This window comes from Phyllosticta citriasiana, assembly GCF_038021145.1.
Source record: "Phyllosticta citriasiana strain CBS 120426 chromosome Unknown IWZ02scaffold_13, whole genome shotgun sequence".
Taxonomy (NCBI): domain Eukaryota; kingdom Fungi; phylum Ascomycota; class Dothideomycetes; order Botryosphaeriales; family Phyllostictaceae; genus Phyllosticta; species Phyllosticta citriasiana.
This window is the reverse complement of record NW_027117290.1, coordinates 406,835-430,476: the sequence shown is the minus strand read 5'-3', so window position 1 is coordinate 430,476 and position 23,642 is coordinate 406,835. Positions and strand designations below refer to the sequence as shown.

Here is a 23,642-nt window from a genome sequence, read left to right as displayed (position 1 = left end):
TTGCTTTCGTGCGAGTACGCTGCCTTCTCTCTTTGTTGCATTCAGCGGCGTCGGGATTTTGGCTATTCTTGCATTTGCATTGTACAGTCTTACCCACTGCATCTCCGATACTTTGCTCGATTCGGCGTCTTCGTAATTAGCTGTTGAGCTTGTCCTCGCGGAAGTGTAGCTTATGCCCACATATGAATCTGCGGTGGTAGCATATCAATGCCGCTCACGCAACATGGATCGAGCGCAGACGTGTCCAGAAAGGACAGCGGAGACTTTGAAGTTCTTGGAGGTACAGTCCATGAGGCAGCCCGAGTGTCATGTGGAAGGGAGAAAAGACAAGAGTGATCGGTACGTCAAACCACGAAGTAAATAAACGCTTTTGAGACAACCCTATACGGCAAATTGTGCCACATGCCATACCATGCCATGCAATACGGTACAAACAACACCAATACGCCGCCCAACCCAACTTTTGTTCTGCACAGCGCACCAACGCATCTACTCCTCGGCCTCACTACCCTCATCCTCATCGCCACCCTCCTTCGCCTTTCTCAGCTTCTCCGCATACTCCTCAGCCAACGCGCGGACCCTCTCCTGACTTTTCTTGCCGCCCTCCTTCTCCTCCCACTCGGCCCACTTGCGGAAGACGAAGCGCGCGCGCTTGGCCTTCATCTTCATGCCCGCCATGCGCTCGTACAGCTTGCTCACGTTCTCCTTGGCGCCCTGGCCCTTGGCTTGCTTGATGAGCGACTTCTCCAGGTCCACGAACATGTCCCACAGGTCCCAGCGCTTGGGGTACGTCGAGAGCAGCCCCTCGAAGACGGTGCGGCCACGTTCGGCGTCGCCGTGTGGCGATTGGAATTCCAGCGCTGCGAATTTGGCCGTCAGGTGTCGCGCGTGCTGCGGCTTTGGCGGGATGGATTGCAGTGCGCGGGGAAGGAGAGCGCGCGCGCGGGCCGGCTCGTTGAGGGTTGTCAGCAGGAAGGTGGCGTAGTTGAGCCAGAAGGCTGGGTTGGGCGTGAGAGATTTGTTCTTGGACATTTTCTGGAAGAGGTCCTCTGCTTTCTGTTTTGGTGCCTTAGTTGGTGACCGTTTAATCATACCACGGGATGACTTACCTGGTACCGACCCGTCGACGTGTAGATGCTGAGCAGGCGGTTGTGGATCTCCTCTTTGTCGCAGTGCTGGCAAGCGCGACCAAAGACGTCTTCGACCCTCTCCTCGTCGCCCTGTTCAATCTCCAAATTGAGCAACGCGGTCCACATGTTGAGCTTCTCCTCCTCCTCACGCATGTGGATCGTCTTGAGCGCCCTCTCGGCAATGTCACGAGCCTTTTGGACTTCATTGAGGCCAATTTGGAAGGCCATGTATTGCATCCAGAGGGCGCTGTTGTTGGGGTCGCCGAGCAGCAGACGCTCAAAGTCGGCAACGGACTGAGGGCCGTTGGCATCGAGGTCGCCTGTACGGTCTTCGACAATGGTCGGCTTCTTTTTCTTCTTCTTGGGAGCCGCAGCGTCGTCGCCCGAATCATGCTCATCGACGGCGCCCCTGTCTTGCTCCAGAGTGGCGCCAGTCCAGTCAAAGCCAGATGTGCTGAGTCCGTTGACGGAATTGGAGGGCTTTTCGTCCACCTCCATTTCATCCTCGTCCTCATCCTCGTCTTCACTGCTTTCCATATCCTTGACCTTGGACATGTCAATCTCAACGCCATCCATCGCATCCTCGTCAGAGTCGCTGTCATTTTCATCAATTTCCACACCACCGTCTTCATCGTCGCTTTCTTCCTCATCGTCACTCTTGAAGTAGCTGGCCTTGAGACCAAGGCTGACCTTGTGCTTCTGACGGTCAACGCTCAAGACAATGGCCTTGACCTTGTCGCCCTCGCTGTACAGCTTCTTGCAATCATCCACAGGCTGATCCGCAATCTGGCTGCGATGGCAGAGTCCGCTGACGTTGCTGGAGTTGTCAAAGACGACAAAGACTCCAAAGTCTTCAACCTTGCGAACCTTTCCAGTGACGACCATGCGAGGCTTGAGATCGCCAAAGGTGAGAGGCGCGACATAGTCCTTGTCGAGCATGCTCGCTTTGAGGGTCAATTGCACGTGATTGAGCGCCGGATCAACGGAAATGACCTTGCCCTTGACAAGCTGGTCAACTTCGAATGCCGACTTCCAGTCTTTGATGTAAGAGTCTGACAAGTCTGAAATGCGGACAAAAGCAGTGACATTGGGGCCCAGGGAGACGAAGAGACCCTTGTCGGCCACATTCTTGACAAAGCCGCGAACGACATCGTTGACCTTGAGCTGGCGAATGTTGGCGACCTGAGGGTCCTTGACCGGCAGCGAAGAGCTGAGGACCTTGGAGGGACGCATGGAGAGGACCAACTTCTTGTTTGGCGCATCTACGTCGAGGACACAGACGCGGACAATCTGGTTCTTCTTGTAGATGGTGGGGTTAGCTTGGGCGTAGTCGTCGGAGAATTCAGTCAGGGTGACTGGTCCGGAGATGCTGTCAGATAGCTGGACCATGATGTTGCGCTCAGTGACCTTGGTCACCCGACCAGGCAATACTGAGCCGGGGGAAAGGTCTTTGAGGCTAGTAGGCTTGACGACCGAGTCCGAGGTGGCAGTGAGATCGAGGCGGTTGGCCGACACGTCAACGCTCTTGACGCGAACCTTGAGAGCTGATCCAATGGGGAAGTTTGCAGCCACGTCGCTAAGCAGCGAAACATCGTTGGAGAGATCCATGAGATCAATGCGGCCACGAACGACGGGCGAGATGTGCGCCCAGACACAGTTCTCGCCAATGTTGTTGACAAAGGCAATGTGAGTCGAGCCAACCTTCAGCTTTTCCAAGGAGAGCAAGTCGTCCTCGCTTGAAAGCTCCGTTTCCGTCTTTGCCGTCATTTCAAAGACTGAAGTCTTTGCGCTGCGGTGCGAAATGGGAAGGAACTTGTGATTCTTGACGTCGTGGACACCGATGATCCGCACGGGCAGAGTTGGCTTGGTCTTGAATTGCGCGAGAGGGTGCTTGCGGTCCTTGATGTCCTCCCATTTGCTAAACACTTCCGAAATGTCGATACGACCAAGCACATTGTCTGCGAGGCTCACGTTGAGCTGAGTCTCCTTGACGCTCGTGACCCGCGCTTTTGTGAGTTTTCCAAGGGTGTACTCCGAGACGTCCTTGACTGTTTCGTCGGCAGGATTGACCAGAGTCTTGTTAGCAGCCTTGTCAGTCTTGGGTGCTGACATGGAGGCAGCCGCGTCCTTTTCGTCCTTCTTGGTTAGCAAAAATCTTTGCTTTGCTGGATCCATAACAAGGACTCGCGCCGTGATTGACTGGTAAGGACGCAGTCCGTAGTCGGCTTTTTCAGCCATTTCCTGCGACATTTGCGTTTTGAGCAAGACTCCGCGCAGGCGACCAGCAAATTCGACAAAGACACGCTGGCCGTCAACGTTTTGAACAAAGCCGTTGACAGTCTGGCCTTCGCGAATATCTTCAAACTTGCTGGGCAGAGATCCAGCCTTGGCGGCGGCAAGCAGACTGGGCTTGTTTGTGAGCCAGACGAGAGGCCTCTTTTCAGATTTGTCCAGAATGACTAAATCTTCGAGGGTCTGGCCGACACGGATCCTCTTCATCATGGACTCTTCCTTCTTCTCTGAGCCATCAGTGAGCTGACCCACTTTCAGGATGCCCTTGATCGAGGAACCTTCCAGCTCCACATCAATACGTTCCACCGACTTCTCAGACACAGTGGCCTTGACAACACTTCCGACTTGAAGTGCCCGAAACGCCGCCTGCTGCTCTGGACTGTGGACCGAGGGGTCCTTGCACGACACGGTCATTCGATCGTTTTCGGCGTTGATGGAAATCGCATGGACGTTGATCGTCTGGCCGACTCTAAAGTGTTCCGAGGGATCTTTGATGTAAGCCTCGCTCATCTCACCCACAGGCAGGAATGCCTTGAGATTGCCATAGAACTGGACGAGAGCACCGGCAGGCATCAGCTTGACGATAGTACCCGGAGCCGAGTCTCCTTCTTCGACATCCGAGTACGAGGACCAAACCGGCGCCTCAGAGTTGACCAGTGTCTTTTTCAAAGTCAAGCGAATCATTTTCCTGACCGGATCGATGGCAAGAACCCTGGCGGTAACCGGCATGCCCTCCCTAAACTTCTTTTCGGGGTTCTTGAGTTGCACATCGGCAATTTGTGTTTCGGAAACGACGCCATTGATGCCCTCGGCCAGGTTCACAATCACAGCACCAGACCCAAGGGCAGTGATCATGACTTTTTCGACCTTACCCTTGACGACCTGGCCAACCTTGACGTCGTCGACGCGAAGGAAGGGCTGCTCCAGGATCTTGTTCTCCAGCGAAATCAGGAAGAGTCCATCAAGTGGGTTGTATGCTATCACACGAGCACGGTGGGTTGAGTTGATTTTGAACTTGCCACTGTCTGCGGAAATGGAGTCGACTTTGTCATCAGAGAGCCTGGAAATGTGGGCGAAGCCAGGGACGCCTTTGATACCAACATCGAGAAACACACCAAGAAACGGCTCAACGTGTGTTACCTTTGCTTCTTCAACGATGGAGGAAATTGGCAAGAACTCGATGGGTCCCCTTTTCTCGTCCACGGGTTGACGGGGGGATAGCGCCATGACGTGGCTGAGTAAAGAGACACCAAGCTTGCGGCGGTCGTCACTCGGGAATGTGCAGATGATTCTCGCCTTGACCTTGGATCCGACCTTGTATTTCTGTGAAATGTCTTTTTGCGTCTCGGCGGCACCAGCATGTACAACATCTGCCGTCGCATCGAGAAGGCCAACAATTTGACCAGCCAGGCCAGAGGGAGTGGATTCAGTGACGAGGAGATCAACAGCTGCACCAGGCTGGAAGGCGTCAATCGTGGGAGCCTCGGTCAAGACATTGGTCTTTTTGACATTTCCGATCTTCTGGACGTCGGCAGACAGCTTGACAATCTTTCCATTCGAGCTTGATCCGGTCACCATGCACAAAAAGACAGCACCAGGCTGAATCTTGTTGTAGTCGACGCTGTAACCGACCTCCTTGGAGGACATGAAGCCCTTGGTGGAGCCACTTGCAAGGCCGAGGTCCATGACGAGACCATGATCTTCCACACTTGCAACCGACGCCTGGACAAAGGCATTGACGACCAAATCTTGCTTCGACATGGAGCTGTTGACATCCTTGGGGTTTATCGACAATTCAATGCGCTTCTTATTCTTTCGAGCCGAGTCGTCCCCAGTGGAAGTGACTACCGCACGAACATATTGTCCAAGCCTGATCACATCATTGAGGTCGAGGTCGTCCTCGTCAGCGGAGTTTTCGGCGTCGCTCTTGTCGTTCTCGCCCAGTAATGATTCTATCCTCTTTGTAAACTGGTCGGAGACGGCGGTCAGGGGCACGAAACCGACGAGGTTATTCGGTAGCGCAACTTGGATGTCCTTGGGAGTAATTTGTGTGACCTGGCCGAGGACCATGGAGCCCGGTTGGAGCCTTCTGTGGGTCAAACTTTCAATCTTGATGCCTTCATCCTTTTCCTTTTCAGCAGCGTCACTCTTGCGCTTCTTGCTCTTCTTCTTCTTTGCGGGCTTGTCAGCTCCAGCATCCCCCATTTCCACATCATCGTCGCTGTCGTCCCCCTTGGTCGCCTTCTTGTTGGACTGCTCAAAAAGAACATCGCGAGCCGCTTCGTTTTGAATTTGCTTATGTTCGAGGGGAGTCAAGACGCTCGCCCCGCCACGAGGAAATGAGCGCTCTTCTTGGGTCAGCACCGAAGCAACTGGGACAGGCTTGTCGGTCTTCGGTTCGGGCTTCGTCTTTGCATGAGCAGGCGCAGGGTCGGATTTGCGCTGGCGCTTTGCTGCGCGGTCGTCGGCGGCGTGCTTTTGCTTCTTGGAGCCGGCATGGTCGCTGTCGGCTCCACGCTTCAGGGGGGCCATTTTGGAGGGCTGAAGAAGGAGAGATTCAGCGCCGCAGAGTCGACGGCGTGGTTGCGCATCGACAACAGGGCCAGGAACTTTTGCATGAGACGGATCCAAAATTTTGGCGGCGACTGGATTCGCCGACGGGCCGTCTTCGGATGCCGCGTCCCAAGCGCGACTCTTGTATCGATAAGGTTTCGCGATTAACGCCACTTGGACCACCTGCGCCACACTTTGACGCCGTTTCAACTGCTCGACATGATCTCAACCTCTCTGCAATCGTCTGGAAGATTGATTGATTTCTCATCGCTGGTCCCTTGACACGGTGCCCCTTCTGGCGGTGTGGGAACAACCAACAAACAGACAAACACGACACTGAACCACTCCTCGCGTGCACACGGCTGTGCTAGGGCCGCCTCGGCCGCTGCAAAAACGCGGAGACGCGCCACCCGCGACGCGCCTCTGCAAGTGGACCCCATCCACATGTCCCCAGCTGGCTCTTTTGACCTTTCCGTCTCCCTCCACCATCTCTTCTCCTTGCATTTCTTGAAGATAGCACACAAGCACACGAGGTGCAATCATGGACTTGCCATCGTCGCCACACTCCACCATGCCCTACGAGGATCTCCCTTCCTCCTCGCAGACCTTGGCTTCGTCTCCGCCGCCGCCCTCGTCGCCCTCGTCAAGACCAGTCTCGCGAAAGCCAAAGAAGCCGCCGCCAATTACCCCCAAGCGATTCAACAAGTTCTTCACCCCCCGGACCACGAGAAGCAACACGTCCCACTCCACCTCCGGTCGCCAGCTGCGTGACATCACCCGTAATGCCGTTAATCGCAAGAAGCCCACTCCCAGAAGAACCGTCGTCTTCTCCGATAGCCATGCTCCCGGCCAAGAGAACTATTCCACCCCAAAAGTCGACCACCACAGAAAGAGGAAGCTCCTGCCATCCCCTGAAAGCTCCCCCATCCAGCCTTCCCCATCCAAGAGGTCGAGAGAACAAGGCTTTTCCGTCAACTTTGACATTCCTGACCCGAACGATGTTGCCTCTGATGCCGAAACCACCATTCTAGAAGAAGACGAGGAGGAAGAGAATTACCCAATGCCCATCAAGAGGGCTCCCCTTTCTGGACGTGCCGGCCGCATTCTGTCACGCTCCTTTGGCGGCAGTCGAGCCATTGGACGAGGTAGAATGCACGACCATTGTGGGGTTTGGCAGGACCAGACAGCCAACTTTTGCACCCGGCCGGAGGATAAACACGTGTTTAAGAACGACATTCCTTTCTGTACTGCTAGTTGCAACAGTAAGTCTCTCCACGTTTGGCTTTCCATCCCAGCTAACATGAACTGCAGCAAACTCCATGGTTGCAATTGGAGACGAAGACGGCACCATAGTATTATTAGAGTCGGCGAAAGACAGCAAACCACCATTTTCACAAGCCCACGTCAAGTTTCGCCCGCACAGCAATGCAGTCATGGACATTGCATTCTCATCTGATGACTATTCGCTCGCCACCGCATCCGGAGACCAGACGGGCCATGTCATCGACGTCCGGACCCAGCAGACGACCTATGTCATGGGCGGTCAAAACGGCCATCAGTCGTCTGTCAAGCAAGTCTGCTACCAACCGGACAACGACAATGTCCTCGCAACCTCGAGTCGTGACGGCACCGTGCGGCTATGGGACCTACGCTGCAGCGGTACTGACGGTGTGATTCGCGCCTTGCACACAAACTTTGATGGCCAAGCGTCCAATAATCTGCATCGCGTCACGTATGCTAGTACCTACAACGTCATCAGCGGCGCACACGCCCCGAACAACTCGCACAATGTGGTCTCTCAAGCCTCTGCAGCCCGCGACGCAGCGTCCAAAACCGATGTTTACTCACGACGTGGCGACGTCTCCATCACCGCCCTCTCCTTTCTCAACCTCCCCTCCCGTTCCCACCTCCTCGTCACCGCATCAGAAGCCTCGACAGCCGTCAAACTCTGGGACATTCGCGGCCGCTACAACCGCCGTGCCATCCCCATTGCTACAACCCGCCAGCCCGAGTCGCACTCCAAGCACCGCAAATTCGGCATCAACTCGATATCCTTTTCCGGCGCCGGTGACCGCCTCTACGCCCTGAGCCGCGACAACACCATCTACGCCTATTCGACAAGCCACCTGGTGCTCGGCCACGCACCCGAGCTGGGCGAGCGCACCAGCAAGCGTCGTCGGAGCGGCGCCGTGGACAAGTCCGGTCTGGGACCGCTGTACGGACTGCGGCATCCACGGCTACACGTGACGAGCTTCTGGGTCAAGACAGCGCTGCGGCGGGCACGCGGCGACAAAGTCGAGTGTCTAGCCGTGGGCTCCAGCGACGGCTGTCCCATCGTCTTTCCCACGGACGAAACGATGCTACGGCGGCGCATCAACGCGGCAGCCGCCAACGCCGACGCGCCTCGCGGCAGCAGCACGCAAATGGCCATGGCCCAGCAGCAGCAGCGGCCCTCCCTCCTGTCCGCGTCCATGCTCAACCGCATCGCGTCAACCAACTCGGCCGCCGCGTCGCGCTGGCGCAGCTACAATGCCATCACGTCGATCGCGTCGCCGCTCAGCCCGCGCATGGCCGACTCAGTGCCCATCTTCGCGCACCACGGCACGCCGCTCGTCCGCGGCCACCAGAAGGAAGTCACCAGTCTGACGTGGACCAGCGAGGGCGATCTCGTCACCGTTGGCGACGACTACGCTGCGCGCTGCTGGCGCGAGGATGCCGAGCTCGCAAGGAACTTGAGGAGGTGTGGGGAGGGTGGGGGCAACCGTTGGGGCGCTGGGTGGGCGGATGTTAATGCTGATGAGGATGATTCTGATGAGGATGACAAGTAGCTGGCGGCTGGGGGTTGTGGTGGTATGGTGGATGGGATGTATGCTTTGTCACGTACACACGCATGGCCTCACTCCCTCCCCCTTCCCTGAGCGCAATGTCTTTCCCCTCCCCTTCCTCAGCACTATACGCAGTGGCCGCACAGCATCTTTTCCTTTTTCTTTCCCTTCCCCTTTTCTTTTTCAAAGGCGTCGTTATACCCGGGTGTATTGGTTATGTAGGTACGTTGTCAGACAGACAAACAGACAGACAGAACGGCGCATCACACAAGAAGGAAAGGAAACGCAGGAATGGCAGGATCACCAAATCACCAAACCACAAAAAGCTCGAACGAGTACGACGTGACGCAATGCGATGTAACGCGATGCCAATCATGAAACCAAAAGTACTCAAGGCACGTCGTAAGTCTGTGGTAATTGGCAATACCTGGTCAATCATGAATTATCAACCACTCCCCTCCCTTCCCTTCTCACCCTCTCATTCCCACTCTCTACATACACAAAAGCACTTCACGTCCAACGGCCACCTTAGCTACCTTACACCAACAACCAAATGAACCGGCGAAGGGTCAATGCTGAGAAAGAAAGAGCCTGGAAGTAATGAACGCCATCAGAACGGCGGCGGCGGCGCCAGCAGTAGCCAATCGACAAACAGCCTTTGTGCCTAGATAGCTAAACAGCCAGCCAGCCGGAGAGATTAGATGCTGATGATAGTGGTGATTGGATGCGAGATGCGTGGAGCGTGCGTACGTACGTACGTACGTACATGCGAGGCCAGAGAGTTTGAACCAATGATGATGGAAAGATGCTAGAAAGAAGTCCTCTTTTGCTTTCTTCCTTCCTTCCTTCCTTCCTTCTCTTGTCCCAAACGATAAGATATATAGGTAGCCAGAGAGACGAGGAGGAGGGAGGGAGGGAGGGAGGGAGTAGCAGCCATCCCTCCCACCCACCCAACCACCCACGCACCTACGCGCGCGTCGTCTTTTTCTACCACATGTAAATAAAGCTCCTGCATGTGTAGCGGTAGCTTTTCTATGCACCACTACCACGCCCCAATGCAAACATGCCAAATCGCTATGCAAGGAGACAAAAAAGATGAAATGCACGCAGCCAGAGGAAGTCCAACACACCACACCACCGCACAGCACAGCACAGCACAGCTAGCACAGCGCACATCCAATAAGAAGACGACGACGACGACGACGACGGCCAGCAAGCCAAACCATGCCAAACCATGCCAAGCCAAGCTATGCCAGATCAATTGATTGCGCCAGACACGCCGACGTCATCGAGAAAGAGAGAGATGAGATGGGATGGGAAAAAGGAGACGTCTCGAGTCTACGACGTGCCCCGATCATCCCACTCTTCGTCTGCTGCCTATCGTCTGCGCGCGCGAGGACCGCGCCACGTCTGGGGTCTGCTGCTGCTGTTGTTGCTGTTGCTGTTGGTCGCGGGTACCATGTCATCTGGGACGTCGTTCCAGTTTTGCGTTTGTATCTGCGTCTGCTGCGCGGGCTGCGCGGAGTTTGCTACAGCAGGGGTCACATTCGGCGTCACTATCGCATTCGCAGCCGAACTCTCCACCTTGCCCTTAGCCGATGGCGCCGCCTGCTGAGCCTGCCAGTCCACCTCGTCCTCATCATCATCGTCGTCGTCGTCGTCGTCGTCGTCGTCATCGTCGATGTCGTCGTACACGTCATCGTACCGCCTGCGGCGCATCTCCTGCATCTGCACCGCCGCGCCATTGCCACCACCACCAACATTCGCCGTATCATCGCTGTACAGGCCGGGCGCGCGGCCGAGGATCTGATCCGCCTTGTTGGGCGAGCGCCGGCCCTCGCGCGGCACGGCCGCGACGCCCGAGCTCGTCGTCAGGAAGCGCGTGTTGCGGCCGGCAGCGGCCAGGGGGCGGTTATGCCACACGGAGCTGGGGTGCGGCGGCGAGGACGAGTTGGTTCTGTGGTGGGGATCGGCAGCGGCGGGTGCGTTGCGATTGGCTGTGAGATGGGTGCGCGTGATGACAGGGGGCGAGGGGGGTTGGCCAGGGGCGCCGGGGCTGCCAGGGGGGCTGTCGATGCCCCAGCCGGCGGCGCGCTCGCGAGCTTTCTGCCGCTGCATGGCGGCGTGGCGTTCGTCGGCGATGCGTTTGCGCGCGTCTATCCAGTCTGGGCTGGCGTCCCAATACCAGCCGTCGCCTGTCGTGTTGCAAATGGGCAGCGCCCAGAGATACGGCACCGGGCCTAGCACGTGCGTCAGGTTGCGGCGCCAGCCTAGGTCGAACGCGTTGGGCAGCTTTTCGCTGTCGAGCTCGTCGAGGTATTCGTTGTAGCGGTCGCGTTCGCGCGCGGCTTCAAGTGATATCCAGTTGCGGTGGAGGGACTGCTGCGCGGGGGAGACGGCGCGCTGGTCCTCGCCTTCTTCTGGGCGCGTCACGCCGGGGAGGGTGTTGGCGTGGATTCCTAGCAGTTGGTCGCCAATGGAGGGCCGCGATTGCGGATAGTCGACGTAGTTGCGTTGAGACGAGGCCGTAGAGTGCTGAAAGGACTTGCGCAGCGGCGAGAGGTACCGCGTCTTTTCCAGAGACTCAATCGTCGTTTGGTTGCAAGCGGCGAGGTGGATGTGCCAGACAGTGAAGCCAGTCATAACCAGGCCTACTATGCCTGCAATGACTGCCAGAATAATGTAGTTGATGGGCAAGAAGCTGTCCATATAGTCATCGTTTGTAAACTGGTTCCAGCACCAGCCGCCGGAATTGGCAAAGCATGCCCAGCAGAACAATGACAGGTAGATGAGAAACAATAAGAATGGCTTGTAGTTGCGCAGGCCCACGCAACCGGCCAGCCACGGACAATGGTGGTCCATTTTCAACACGCACCGCCTGCAGGTGGAGCAATGATGGGCGCGGTCCGGTTTCTTTGTCTGGCACTTTTTACAATAACGCAGCTCGCCATTCGCCTTGACCGTAAACGACGTATGCGCTACCGACTGCTCGGTCGTCGGAAGCGAGCTGTACCCGCCTTTGACGCCATCAATAGGTGATCCCGGGTCCGTAAAGACGGCAATGGTGTAGCTCCAATTGAGCATGGCGTAGAGGAACCACGCCAGCAGCGAAGTCACATAGTCTATATCCGAAGCGTAAGCGCATGCCAGTCGTCACACCGACGCTTGCCGTCTTGCACAAAAAAAAATCGTCCTTACAATGGTATGGCGTATTGGGAGCATACACCCCAATCTGCCAGCACACCCACACCGCCCATGTCGTCAGACCATACACGACCGACAGCGGAAAGTAGTCAAATATTCGGCAGCAATATCTTTCGCATTTCCGTGCCCAGTTCCGGCGAGGCATTGCGTACGAGGGAGAAGATGGAGGCGACGGAGATGCGAATGTGGCCATGGCGTGGCCGGGGCGATGGGGCGGAGGACGATGCTGGCGAAGCAGAGCTGCGAGGCGCAGGCGCAGGAGTTGGTAGAATGTCTGATTCTAGGAGCAGAGCGGTTGGAAGATATTCGAGGGGGTTAGGTATTTTGGCGGCCTAGGAGGTCGGCGGCGGAGGATGAGGAGGAATTGCTGGGTTGCGGCGAGTGCTGCGGACGCGGACAGCGGCTATCGCGACATTACGCAGATTCGAGCGAGGGTTCGGCGAGGAGCTTGGCCGTGGGAAGATGCTGTTGAGGCTCAGGCAAGCAGCCCGTCTAAGCATATGGTATGGCGTAAGAGGAGACGGGGCCTTGGTCGAAACAAAGAGTCGCGGGAGCGATGGTGCAGGTGGAAGGGTGCAGTGGCACGGCTCCCCTTCCTGGGTCCTGGTCTTGGTGGTGCGTGGCGTGGCGCTGCGCTGCGCTGCGCTGCGCTGCGCTGCGCTGACCCCAGCCATCAACGTGATGTTCCGGCTTCCGACTCCGCGACCGCTGATCACTAAACGATGCCTCCCTCTCCTTCTCAGATTTCATCATCTCTCATCAACTCTCATGCAGGACACTGAGAGCCGATTGCTGATGCGTCGAGTCTCGAGTTGACGCGTAAGTACCTCGAGTGATCAAACCTTGTCCCATGTCAACACCACAACTGCAGCCCGGGCCCTCGCCACAACCAAGTCACGAACCTCGTCCAGCCACGGCACTCGCCGTGAGCTTCACCGCCCTTCCATCACCGCATCATCATCATCATCATCAATCACAAAACAATGGACAAGCTCAGTAGCAGGACAAGACTCCATTCAATCATCTATCTATTGAGGAAGAGATGCTCAAACAGAGCTAACCAGCCAAAAGAAAAAAAAAAAAAAAAAAAAAAAAAGCGCAGGCGTATACCCGCACTCGAGAATCCCAACGGCATCTCCTGTCATGTAAGGTCTTTTTTTTCGAAGAAGAAATGTCGCCTGGGGATGTTTCTTTTTTTGATTTTATATAAGATCCCAATATCAACAAGGTGTTTGACCACCCAGGCGCCACCAACAGATTTCCAAAGGTGGGGGGGTGGTTTTCCAAGCCGTATTTTTTGTTTTCGAATGTTCTAGGGTATGGTTTTTCGCAAAGTCGTTCGTCGCAGATGCGCAAACCGCAAAGGAGGAGAAAAGTGTAAGAGACCGGTCCGCCGCTACGAGTCAAGGCGCTCAATCAACACCTTCGCGCCGAGCGAGGCGGAAAAGGCGGATTCGTATCCGACAGCGGCCCATCAGACAGCACATCCGCAAAGACAATGGGGAGGCAGCCGTCCGAAAGAGTCGAGTCGGATTCGCGAGGAGCGCCAGCAGTAGCAGCGCGAGAAAGAGGAGAAGAACCAGTCATCCGGGACCGCCGCGGCCGCGCACTACTTCGTCCAGCGTTGCCCACGTGCCGTGTCATGTAGGGATGGGGGAGATTTACATGACGGAGCAGCCGTACATGGCGACCTCGCCCTTGCGCAGGTACCAGGCCCTGCCCTGGTTGACGGGCTCGGTGTTCTGGACAGTGCAGCCGTACATGTCGGCCTGGTTGACGGGCTCGGTGTTCTGGACGGTGCAGCCGTACATGTCGGCCTGGTTGACGGGTTCGTTGTTCTGGACGGTGCAGCCGTACATGTCGGCCTCGTTGACGGGGAGGATGGGAGTTTGGGAAACCATTTTAGCGATTGGATTGAAGTTGGAGAACCTGTGTGTGCTGGTAAGCAAGTGATGCTCGAGGGAACAAGCAAGAGAGAGCTGCTGGAGGCTGGATTGCTTACTTGGAAAGTTGGTTTGGAAATGAGTTGGATGTTGTGGGATGGAGAAGAAGAAAGTCTCTGGTCGTCGAGAGTCGAGCGAGATTTATAGTCGAGCTGGGAGTCGTTCCTGCAGTAGCAAGAGCTTGGGTCGAGTACGGCAATCCTGATTGCGTCCGACTTCACGAACAAAGAGGTTGGAGGTTCTGGATGGTGGAGAGTTTGTCTGATGCATGGAAAGTAATGGTGGCGCTGAAAGGCTCAACGTTGATTTTCATCTTGGCATGGTGTTGATATTGTTCCCGCGTTGGTATTGTTCCAACCCCTTAGCATTGTCCACGTCGACCGAAGCAGATGACCAACCACCACCCTGAGTTCACACGACAAAAGCCTCGACGACAAGCCAATATCGCATTCCGTTATCGTCTGGTTTGCCATCTTGGTTTTCACTGTGTTGATTGTTCAAACTCGACCTATGGCCAAGTGCCAACAAGCCGCCCCTTCTTGGTTACATCAATACTAAACAACACAGACCAAAGAGCGAGCTCCTACCATTCATCTCCTTGCTAGACGCATTCTCACAGAGAAAACATCAGATTGTCAGAACTGATCTAGGCTCGCCAACAAGCGCCAGACCAGACGAAGACGGTCACAAGCCCCGTCACAGCGAGCAAGTCGAAGCTTGCTAGTATTGTCGGATGCACATCCTCACTCCCTGCCCAGCTATCGCGCTCCACTCACAGCGAAGCCCCGCCTGTGTCTACATGCTTTACTCATTCACTTTCTCCGTCTGCAGTCTTGATATTGTTCTGCATCCTCTCAAGGCTGCTTGTACTGGTGCGTTCACGCTGATCGTTTGGGCCGAGGGCACACTGCCTCGGCTACGTGGATGGATGGGCAGACAATTGTATGGTGGCTATGCCAGTGTTATAGAAGACATGGTCAAGTTTGTGAATGGGCCTGAGTAGTGAGGTGACATTTCAGTGAGAAAATTGGCGAGTTGACGTATGATACAGCCAGGATACAACATCCAATGAAATGCAGACGGAACAGGCAATCATGATTCATCAATTCATGGTAGTTTAGGCTTTTTACGCAAAGGAGTGCCCTAGGCATCCAGCCGCCAAAGGGACGGGCGTCTCATCCCGTGCCTACTACGCCACGCTTTGCCATCATAGCAGACAAGAGTATCAGCAATCCAGCCCCCCCCCCCCCCCCCCCCCCCAATAAACCGCAATGCGTACAAACATCCACTAGCAGAGTCGCTCAGCGACCGCAGTTGCAAAGTGTAAGTTTAGGTGTAAATCGTCTCAGTGAAGGCGTTCAAGCTCAAGCCCTCCTCAGCAACATCCTCGTCCTTGAGGAAGAGCAGGGGCATCTCGACGAGCATGCCGCGAACGCGGCTCAAGATCTCCTTGACCTGGCGCGCGCCCTCCTCGCCGGGAGCAAAGTTCTCGGCGACGACGTGGCCACGCCTGTAACGACGGTGGGACCGGCCCTCGTCATCCTTTTGGTCGTCGTCGTCCTTCTTGCCGTCGTCCTTGAAGTAGCGCTCGTAGAACTCGTCATACTGCTCCCAGGTGTGGACGTTGTCGGCGGGAACGCAGTGGAAGACCTCGCCAAAGACGTCCGTGTTGATCTTGGCCTGGCTGTTCCACGCCCTCTGGAAGTCCTCCGAAATTGGGTCCGCGACGAACTCGTCCTCGGCGGAACCCCAATCGTAGATGTTGTGGGCGTCGTTGATGGGCAGGTAGTTCTCATCGGGGGTCGTGTAGTCCTGCGCCTTGAGCAGACCGAGGTGCTTGCGCATGAGCTGGCGGCGCAGCGAGGCTGCGAACTTGGAGGCCCGCCATGGCTCGCCGCCCATGACAGAGTCGACGGGCGTCGGGTCCTCGATGATGACGGCAATCTCCGAGTCGTGGTCACCAAGCTGGCTGCGGTCGTTGAGATTGGCCGAGCCGCAAATGACGATACGGTCGTCGGCAATGAGCAGCTTGGAGTGAATGTAGAGCTCCTCGGAGACAAAGGCCTCGATCTCGTCGAGTGCGCCATTGTCCCAGGGAACGTTCCTAATGTCTTCGCCGCCAAGCATGTAGCACTCTGCGACCGAGTCCCAGCGGCCGCTGCCGAGACCCTTGTGCTTGCCTATCCTGCGGGCACCACTCTGGTACTCGTCGTACCTCTCCTCCTCACCGGGCTCTCCGGGGTAGCCATCCTCTTCTTCGTCCCGCTCAACGTTGCGTTGGTAACGACCGCCGTACTCGCGGTCGTGCTCCTCACGAGCTTCCTCGTAGGAGACACCTCCCTTGTCTTCGGCGTCGCGCAGGGCGCCGCTGACGTTGATTCTGTCGTAGTTGCGGAGGTTGTAGAAGCGGATGTAGTCCATGGGGTTGATGCCCTCAGCAGCAACAACTTCGTAAATGGACTTTCCGTGACCACGGTTGATGGAGTTGTACTGGAATTCCATAATGGCACGGGTGCTGGCAGCCTCGTCGGTTCGGAGATCGCCAGGGAAAGCAGGGACGGAGGGAATGAGGACCACCATCTTCCAGTTCTCGCCGTTCTTGGCAGCGCGGATGATGCGCTCGACAATGGCGGCACCGACCTTGTTCTTGATAGCCTTTTGGTCATCCTGAGTGGCCGTGATGAAGAATTGGTTCTCAATGTAGACAAAGTGCTTGCTGTTCTTGATGATTTCAATATAGGCGTTTTGGATGGAGTGTTCAATCGTCACGCCGTGGCTCCAGTTGGCGCAGCTACGGGCGAGCTGGATTCCAACAGGGCCATCTCCACGCTGCTCCCTGGGCTCGCCGAACTCGTCATCTTGACGAGACCTGCCGCCGTGTTGAGGGTGGTAGCCGAGGCGCTCGGCACCGTGCTCGAAGCGCTCAGACAGGTTGGTGAGCGTCTTTTGGAAGCCACCACCTTGTCTTTCTTCGTATGCCAAGTCGTCCTCAGGGGCAGGGGTAGGGGCCGAGGAACCCTTGGTCAGACGGCTGTACCTCTCGTCGCTGCGAATCTTGTACTTTTCGTGGAAGATGAAGTTCCACCGCTGGACAAAGTGCTCCTGGAGATCCTCGACAATGGGTCCCCGAAGGCAAAGAGCCACATCGGACCAGCCCATGCGAGAGCTCTCCTCACGGTCGAGTTTGTTGTTCTGCCAGTTGACAACATCCTGGAAGTCCATGATGCGGGCATTGTTGTAGTCTTGGCCAGGGAAGACGATCTCGTCCAAATCACCGGGATGGACGTCGGCAATAGAGTGTTGATTGGTGTCCCAGCGGCCGTAGCAGAGGTCCAGACCTCCCATAAAGGCAATGGTCCCGTCAATCAAGCACAGCTTCTCGTGGTGGGCCCAGTAGAGAACAGTATCCTGACCAGAACCGTAAATGGCCTTGAGAGCATCCACGGGCAAGCTCGCGGCCGACTTGGCGCTGAGAGAAAAGTTCTTAAACTCATCAATGAGGTCCTGGCCCACGGTGTTGGCGTCCGGCACATGGTCGGGGTGGCGGAAGACGGCAATGTTGGGATGGAGGGCCTCGAGGTGGTGCTTGGTATGCTCCGAGGAAACTGTAAGGGGGGGGGAAAGCAATCAGCGGGTTTGTTCTCTCGGCGTATTCCAAAGACTTGAATATGACGTCCAGGCCCAGACGGGTCAATGCCTTTGGACTGTGGGAGAAACGAGTGCAGATGGTTTGGCAGAACCGGGGTCAGAAACTTACGAGTCAAGGCCTGGGAAACCTCCTTGTACACGATGATGTTGACCTTGACACCACGCTCGGCAGCGGCCTGCAGCATGCGGTCGATGCGGTAGTTTTGGTTCTTGGCGGGGGGACGACGCAGGTACAGCTCGGGGGAGAGCCACCCTGGTGTCGTCAGCGTGGTTGCACAGTTTCAAGGCGGATGGGGTCTCACAATCCAAAATCCAGATTGATTCCCGGGCGCGCTCCAAGGCAACGGATACAGCCCACATGTATCCGCAAGCATCGACGAACCACTTGGCATCGTTGCCAGACTGACGCTGAGGGGCAAAGCTCAAGAAGCGGTGCTTCGAGTACCTCTGAGCACCCTCGTGGGACGTCTCGGCAGCATCAGCGGCGAACTCTTGGTGAGTGGGAGGGGCTTCGTGGTCCTCGCCGACAATGGCTTCCTTGATCTTTTCGAAGAAGCCAGTCATTTTGGGACGAGGGATGTCGGGCTGGTCAAAGGCGAATTGAGGGTTTGCGGCGGAAGGGTCGGTGTAGGGATACGAGTGAGTGGGCTGGATATTTATGGTCAATCAGGACAGTTTGAAACGAGTCGGCCAGGACTCACAGACTGCTGCTCCGCCTCAGGGCCGTGGTCTTTGTGGAGCAGCCTCCGCCTCAGGTCACCCACCAGGCCGCGTCCATGGCTGTCGGCGTGACCGTCGTGCTGTAGGCCATGGTCATGGAACTCGCCATAGGCCAAATGGTCCTCGTCGTTGAGGCCGGCCATGGCGGAGAGGGCGGGCGGGCGGGACCTCAGAGTAGACGGCAGCTCTTCGGCGGGCGTTGGTGGATGGAGGGAGGGTGTTTGGGCACCTGGTGGTCCCTGAGGGTTGAGGGAAACTTGACGACGTGATGAAAGCGGAACAAACAGAACACACCAGACATCATCACCCCTCCCCCCACTTCGCGTCAATGGATTGGCTCCAGAGCTCCATCCCTGGTGGCCCGTTTCCGCGTCGCCTTCTCGAACCCAACGAATGAGTCATTGACAGTGTCGTTCGTTCCTTTCTGGTCGCATTCGAGCGTCGCCTCTGTTTGAGCTTGTTGTGTCGTAAACACGCCTGGGGTGCCTCTGTCCGTTAGCCACGCGCCGATCGACTCCGGCTGGGTCGGCCTGCTTGCGACGCCATCATTGGTGTTGGAACATTGATTGATCCATGGAGCCTAACCCAGCCAGAGCTTCAGCACGGAGCGGCAATGACCTCATGGTTACCGTTGTGCCGTGGCCCGAATCATCTGCGATGGCTGTTCAAATACGCCCAGTCGACCCCTCATCTGCTCCCCCTCGTCCATGTCCATCTTGTATAAATCCATCATGGCTGCCGCTTCCTCGGCTCTTACTGCCAGAATCCTGCCTCGCGTTGCTGTTCCCGCAGCCTCCAGACTTGCGCGACCCGCTTTCAGCTCCGGCTTCCGCCAGTTCCACCAATCTGCCAACATGACTGCTCCCAGCCAATCCATCGCGACCCTCGACGTGTGTCAGACCTTTCAGCTGGTGTCCTGCAGAAGCTGACGGCCACAGTCTTCTCTGGTCTCGCGCCTGCCAGAGTCGTCCCCCACTCTTTTCGAGGCCAAAAAGGCAAAGAACCTTTCCTTTGAAGCCATTGCGAAGAAACTGGGTCGCGAGGAGGTTGCTGTTGCTGCTCTCTTCTATGGCCAGGCCAGAGCTTCCCCCGAAGACATCAAGAAGTTGGCCGAGCTACTCGAGATCCCTGTCGACACGCTGGAGACCCAGCTCTCTGGCTTCCCGGACCGCGGCCGCATTCTTGACATGCCTCCCAAGGACCCGCTCATCTACCGTCTTTACGAAATCGTGCAAAACTATGGCTACGCCTACAAGGCTGTGCTTAATGAAAAGTTTGGCGACGGCATCATGAGCGCCATTTCGTTTTCGACAAAGGTTGAAAAGGAGACGGACGACAAGGGCGAGTGGGCCAAGATTACCCTGCGCGGCAAGTGGTGAGTTGTGCACCGAATCCTTGGATGCTCTCTACTGACCATGATAGGCTGCCATACTCGAGATTCTAAATTTTCTTTGTGCATGTTCTCCCTCTTAGCGCATAATCAAATAGAAAGTTTCGGCAATTTTTTTTTGGTTGTGTGGTTTCGTTCCTTACTCCCGGAATAGGCTGTCTTGCCGCTGGTTAGTACAGTGTCCAAACATGACTAGAACTTCACATCACAGGTACCTGGTGTGCATGCATTAAACCACGAGCTTGATGTGCTTGCTTGGGAACATGAACATAGGTAGGTAAGCTGTGACTCGCCTGAATTACAAAGATTAATTGGCATGCAGAGGGGAATCTGCCATCTCACAAGTTGGGTCTATCATCGGCAAGACTCGGCTTCCCAGAACTTCGAACTTGAAAAGTTTGATCGTATTGTTTGTTGGTGGAGTCTTCCTCTGAAAAGCCTCAGGGCATCAGGCAGAGTCAAGGTGTGAAGATGTGAAGATGAGGCTACGGAACGAAATGAAAAGAAACGACACCCACCACGGAGCACTGTGGTAATGACATTCACGATAATCCAAGGTCCACCTCAGTCCTTAGCGAGCTGGCGTGCCTGTGCCTGTGCCTGTGCCTGTGCCTGTGCCTGTGTCTGGAGCAGCGTGCCTGCCCAAGGCAACCGCTCAACGCCCTCTGGAACAACCCCACCCAACAACCAAACCTACCCTCTGTCTCTTTATTTATCCTCCCTCTCCACCCATCCTCAACCACCGCACCATCACCACCCAATTACAATCGAATCGAGCTGTTCAGAGGAGCCGCCTGCTCCACCAAGGCGCTTTCGGATACATTTCACGCGATAAACGACTACTGACTTCAGCCAAGAATTGGATCTCATCCTGCTGGCCTACTTGATTACCACCTCAATCTGCGACCATGCCTCGCTGCAAGTATCCAGAATGCCACATGGTGTTCGATACGGAAAAGGCACTTCATCGTCATTGGGCGGCAGAGGAGTCTCACGACTACTGCAAGCCTTGCAAGTACATGGCCAACAGCTTCGATGACATGACAGACCACAAGATCAACTCCCCCAAGCTTCACCTTTGCTGCAAGTTCTGCGGCATGGATTTTCGAAACATTAAGACTCGAGACATTCATGTCCGACAGGTGAGGTCATTTCCCATCCGCAGACACTTGAAGATTGCTCACATCCCTATAGATGCACCCTGTCAAGCAGGACCTCCGATGCATTGGCTGCAGGGAACACTTTGTTCGCGGCTCTGCCCTTGTGGGACATCTCGAATTTGATCACTGCAGATCGATCAAGGCTTCGCAATTCAAGAGTTGCGTTGAGCACAGGGCCCTCGTCAACAAGATGCTCGACGATCCAGACTACGTCAAGACAAACGAAATCGACAACTCTGTTGCACCCGCCACCGCTGGCAGCGATTTCGACAATGCATCAACCATCGGGGGAGTATCAACCGTGGGAGGAAGGTCGACTGGCACACACATTCTCGATGACGACGATGGCTCCGAAGTCGATTCGCAGGAGGGCGGTGTTCCTATCCCGTCACTGGTTCCAGAAGTCAGGTCGCAGCCACCCAAGATGACGAATCCTGTTGAAGACTTTCCTGCGCTTCCTGGAAGAGAGAATGCCGCTCCCATGACCTGGGCCAAGAAGGTAGCCTCCTCGACTCGCGCTGAACACTTCCCGTCGCTCCCTGGAACAAAGTCGAATACTTCGGTTTCCCAGCTCTCCACGGCGGCTAGCCGAATGTCCTTGGGCTCTTCTGCCGTTGGTGAGAACCCCACGTGGAAGAATAGCTCCAAAGCTTGGGAGACCTCGTCTCAATCCTCAGAGGTGCTTTTCAATGGCAGGGGCATGACGCCGCTTGTTGCCGTGCGGTCTTCCACAACCGCTTCGACGCTCTTCAGTGGCGCAGAGCAGACGCCAATGACCGAGACCTGGAAGAAGGCGCTCGCTCAGCGCGACCTCGAGTATGAAGACAGAACTCGATGCAACCCCTTCCTCCTACGCTTCTGGGACCCACAGCATCCAGAGTATGATCCGGAGCGCTTCTTCTCCAAAACGATTGAAAAGTACATTTGCCCTCTGAGCAAGTGCCAGTATGTCTTTCCGGATTCTACCGCCTCAAAAGCTGCTGACAGTATCGCAGGGCCCACTTTTTTGACCCGTCCAAAATGACGGAGCATCTTCTCGGAAAGCACATCATCACGCAAGTCCGCTGTCCCACGTGCTCGAAGCTGTTCAACAGCTGCTCCGCCTTGCTCGCGCACTGTGAGAACACTAGTTCCGAGTGCAGAGTTGCCTACACTCGAGATTTCTACAAGGTTGTTGACTTGTTCAGTGGTGGATTCCTCGGTGTTGAAGATGTAAGTCATGTGCCCTTGCCAGCACGAGTAACATGCCACTGACAAAATCACAGGCTCATCGCCCCGACATTACGGCAGCGGACCGAAAAGATCGCCACGGCGAAGATGGACTCAGAGTCTTTGGCTCGGGCATGAAGTCCGACTACATCAAATACATTGCAACCATTCCCAACGACTGGGCTGGAGCTGGAAGTCAGACTGCCAAGAAGACGCACACCGTCGGGCGCACCTGGGATGATGGAACTGGTCCTCGTCGCCAATTTGCCGGCACGCTGAACCCGTCGGTCCCCATTTCGAGCTCGCACAGGCCCGCTCGCACGACGGCATCCATCTACCCAGAGCTCGTCTACCCCGAGGGCGACGAACCGGCCGGTGGCAACGACCCGATCAACCCGAACGCCAGGCGCGACCGCACTGGCATCTACGTCGTGCCCGAGTCATACAAGATCATGCCGCGCAGCGAGATGAAGTACAAGTGGGAGAGAGAGGAGGAAGAAGAAGAGAAGAGAAAGAAGTAGACAGCGCACAGGCTGGCTCTGTCCGGTGCTTGGGCATGTGTGCCGTTAAGGCCACACGCTCGTCTTTCCCCTTTCAACGATCCTTCCCTTTTTTGCAGTCAATCCCGGTTCAGGAGACTTTTTTCGTTGGTTCAAGACGTGCGAAAAGTTACTCTTTCAATACAAACTGGATGACTTGACCTAAGGGCTCAACAAGGGACCTTCCAACTCTGCCGAAAATCGTCTTACACCAGCTTCCGTCATGCAACTGCTTTCGACTACTTACCTTACGACTGCTTTACGACTCAGCATGGATGGCCAGGCCATGCTACTCAACATTTGCCGGTCTTTCCACCTCGGCCGCAGACTCATCTGGATGCTGATCTTGGCTCTGCACCTTCTGCCTGCGGGGATTGCAGCAACTACTCTCAACACCAAAAACAAAACAAAATCACAAAAAATCATCATAGAAAAAGAGGGGGCACTCTCAGATGCAGTTCTCCCTTCAACCCTCCTCTTGACGACTCACCAACCAACGGCAAGAGCCCAACCCTTCCCCAATGATGGTCCTATAGCCAGTCGAGCAGTGTAGCAGTCCATACTTGCTTGACTTTCCTGCATTTCTTGCTTTTCTTTCTCCCCGGCCTTCTTTCTACTCCCCACCCCTTTACTTCAACAGTCCACCACAATTTCTGCTTTTCTCCCTGCACCAACCTACCTCCCTCCTACTCTTGCATGCATCACCCCACCCCTTCCCTTCACCCTGAGAACTCGCCCTCTCGTCTGGTGTCTTCTCATCTCTAACCGGATTGCTGTCTGCCTTTCCTGCTTTCTTGCCCTCTCTTGCCCTCTACAAGGGGAAAGGTCGGGGTGAGTGAGTTGGCAATGAGTTGGCGAGGCAAACGGTGATGAGATGGATGAGAGAGCGTGGAGGGCGGGTGTAAAAGTTCTTCCTCCTTTTGCTTCTTTTCTTTTCTCCCTTTTCCTTTCTTTGGCATAGATGGTTGCATGCGCGTGCGTTCGTGCGTGCGTGGGTACGTGGTACCTTTCAGCTACATAGCTAGAACC

The 23,642-nt window shown here is 55.8% G+C and overlaps 7 protein-coding genes across 7 annotated transcripts; 4 read left to right on the top strand and 3 right to left on the bottom strand.

The window, feature by feature from the left end:
• Positions 1–159: 159 nt before the first annotated feature.
• On the bottom strand, positions 160–6,029 carry IWZ02DRAFT_67809 (uncharacterized protein). Its single transcript, XM_066771056.1, has 2 exons — positions 1,110–6,029; positions 160–1,056 (listed from the first exon to the last, which is right to left on the bottom strand). The coding sequence occupies exons 1-2, from the start codon at positions 5,952–5,954 to the stop codon at positions 490–492; spliced, it is 5,412 nt and encodes a 1,803-aa protein (XP_066619622.1). The 5' UTR covers positions 5,955–6,029; the 3' UTR covers positions 160–489.
• A 137-nt stretch (positions 6,030–6,166) lies between these two features.
• On the top strand, positions 6,167–9,119 carry IWZ02DRAFT_484383 (WD40-repeat-containing domain protein). The gene is made up of 2 exons (XM_066769190.1): positions 6,167–7,237; positions 7,287–9,119. The coding sequence occupies exons 1-2, from the start codon at positions 6,517–6,519 to the stop codon at positions 8,801–8,803; spliced, it is 2,238 nt and encodes a 745-aa protein (XP_066619621.1). The 5' UTR covers positions 6,167–6,516; the 3' UTR covers positions 8,804–9,119.
• A 595-nt stretch (positions 9,120–9,714) lies between these two features.
• Positions 9,715–12,581, bottom strand: IWZ02DRAFT_460057 (DHHC palmitoyltransferase-domain-containing protein). Its single transcript, XM_066768128.1, has 2 exons — positions 11,999–12,581; positions 9,715–11,922 (listed from the first exon to the last, which is right to left on the bottom strand). The coding sequence occupies exons 1-2, from the start codon at positions 12,195–12,197 to the stop codon at positions 10,178–10,180; spliced, it is 1,944 nt and encodes a 647-aa protein (XP_066619620.1). The 5' UTR covers positions 12,198–12,581; the 3' UTR covers positions 9,715–10,177.
• A 2,619-nt stretch (positions 12,582–15,200) lies between these two features.
• On the bottom strand, positions 15,201–18,469 carry IWZ02DRAFT_484381 (uncharacterized protein). The gene is made up of 4 exons (XM_066769189.1): positions 18,297–18,469; positions 17,898–18,243; positions 17,705–17,848; positions 15,201–17,552 (listed from the first exon to the last, which is right to left on the bottom strand). The coding sequence occupies exons 1-4, from the start codon at positions 18,456–18,458 to the stop codon at positions 15,277–15,279; spliced, it is 2,928 nt and encodes a 975-aa protein (XP_066619619.1). The 5' UTR covers positions 18,459–18,469; the 3' UTR covers positions 15,201–15,276.
• A 577-nt stretch (positions 18,470–19,046) lies between these two features.
• IWZ02DRAFT_471443 (cyanate lyase C-terminal domain-containing protein) lies at positions 19,047–19,759 on the top strand (the record flags this gene model as incomplete). Its single annotated transcript, XM_066768875.1, has 3 exons — positions 19,047–19,205; positions 19,254–19,690; positions 19,738–19,759. The coding sequence occupies 3 exons, from the start codon at positions 19,047–19,049 to the stop codon at positions 19,757–19,759; spliced, it is 618 nt and encodes a 205-aa protein (XP_066619618.1).
• Positions 19,760–20,455: 696 nt separating this feature from the next.
• IWZ02DRAFT_507733 (uncharacterized protein) lies at positions 20,456–22,595 on the top strand (the record flags this gene model as incomplete). Its single annotated transcript, XM_066770427.1, has 4 exons — positions 20,456–20,847; positions 20,900–21,810; positions 21,861–22,077; positions 22,131–22,595. Exons 1-4 carry the CDS (start codon positions 20,614–20,616, stop codon positions 22,593–22,595), a joined length of 1,827 nt encoding a protein of 608 aa, XP_066619617.1. The 5' UTR covers positions 20,456–20,613.
• Positions 22,596–22,716: 121 nt separating this feature from the next.
• On the top strand, positions 22,717–23,227 carry IWZ02DRAFT_67681 (uncharacterized protein). The gene has a single exon (XM_066771055.1). The coding sequence runs from the start codon at positions 22,837–22,839 to the stop codon at positions 23,164–23,166; it is 330 nt and encodes a 109-aa protein (XP_066619616.1). The 5' UTR covers positions 22,717–22,836; the 3' UTR covers positions 23,167–23,227.
• Positions 23,228–23,642: the final 415 nt, after the last annotated feature.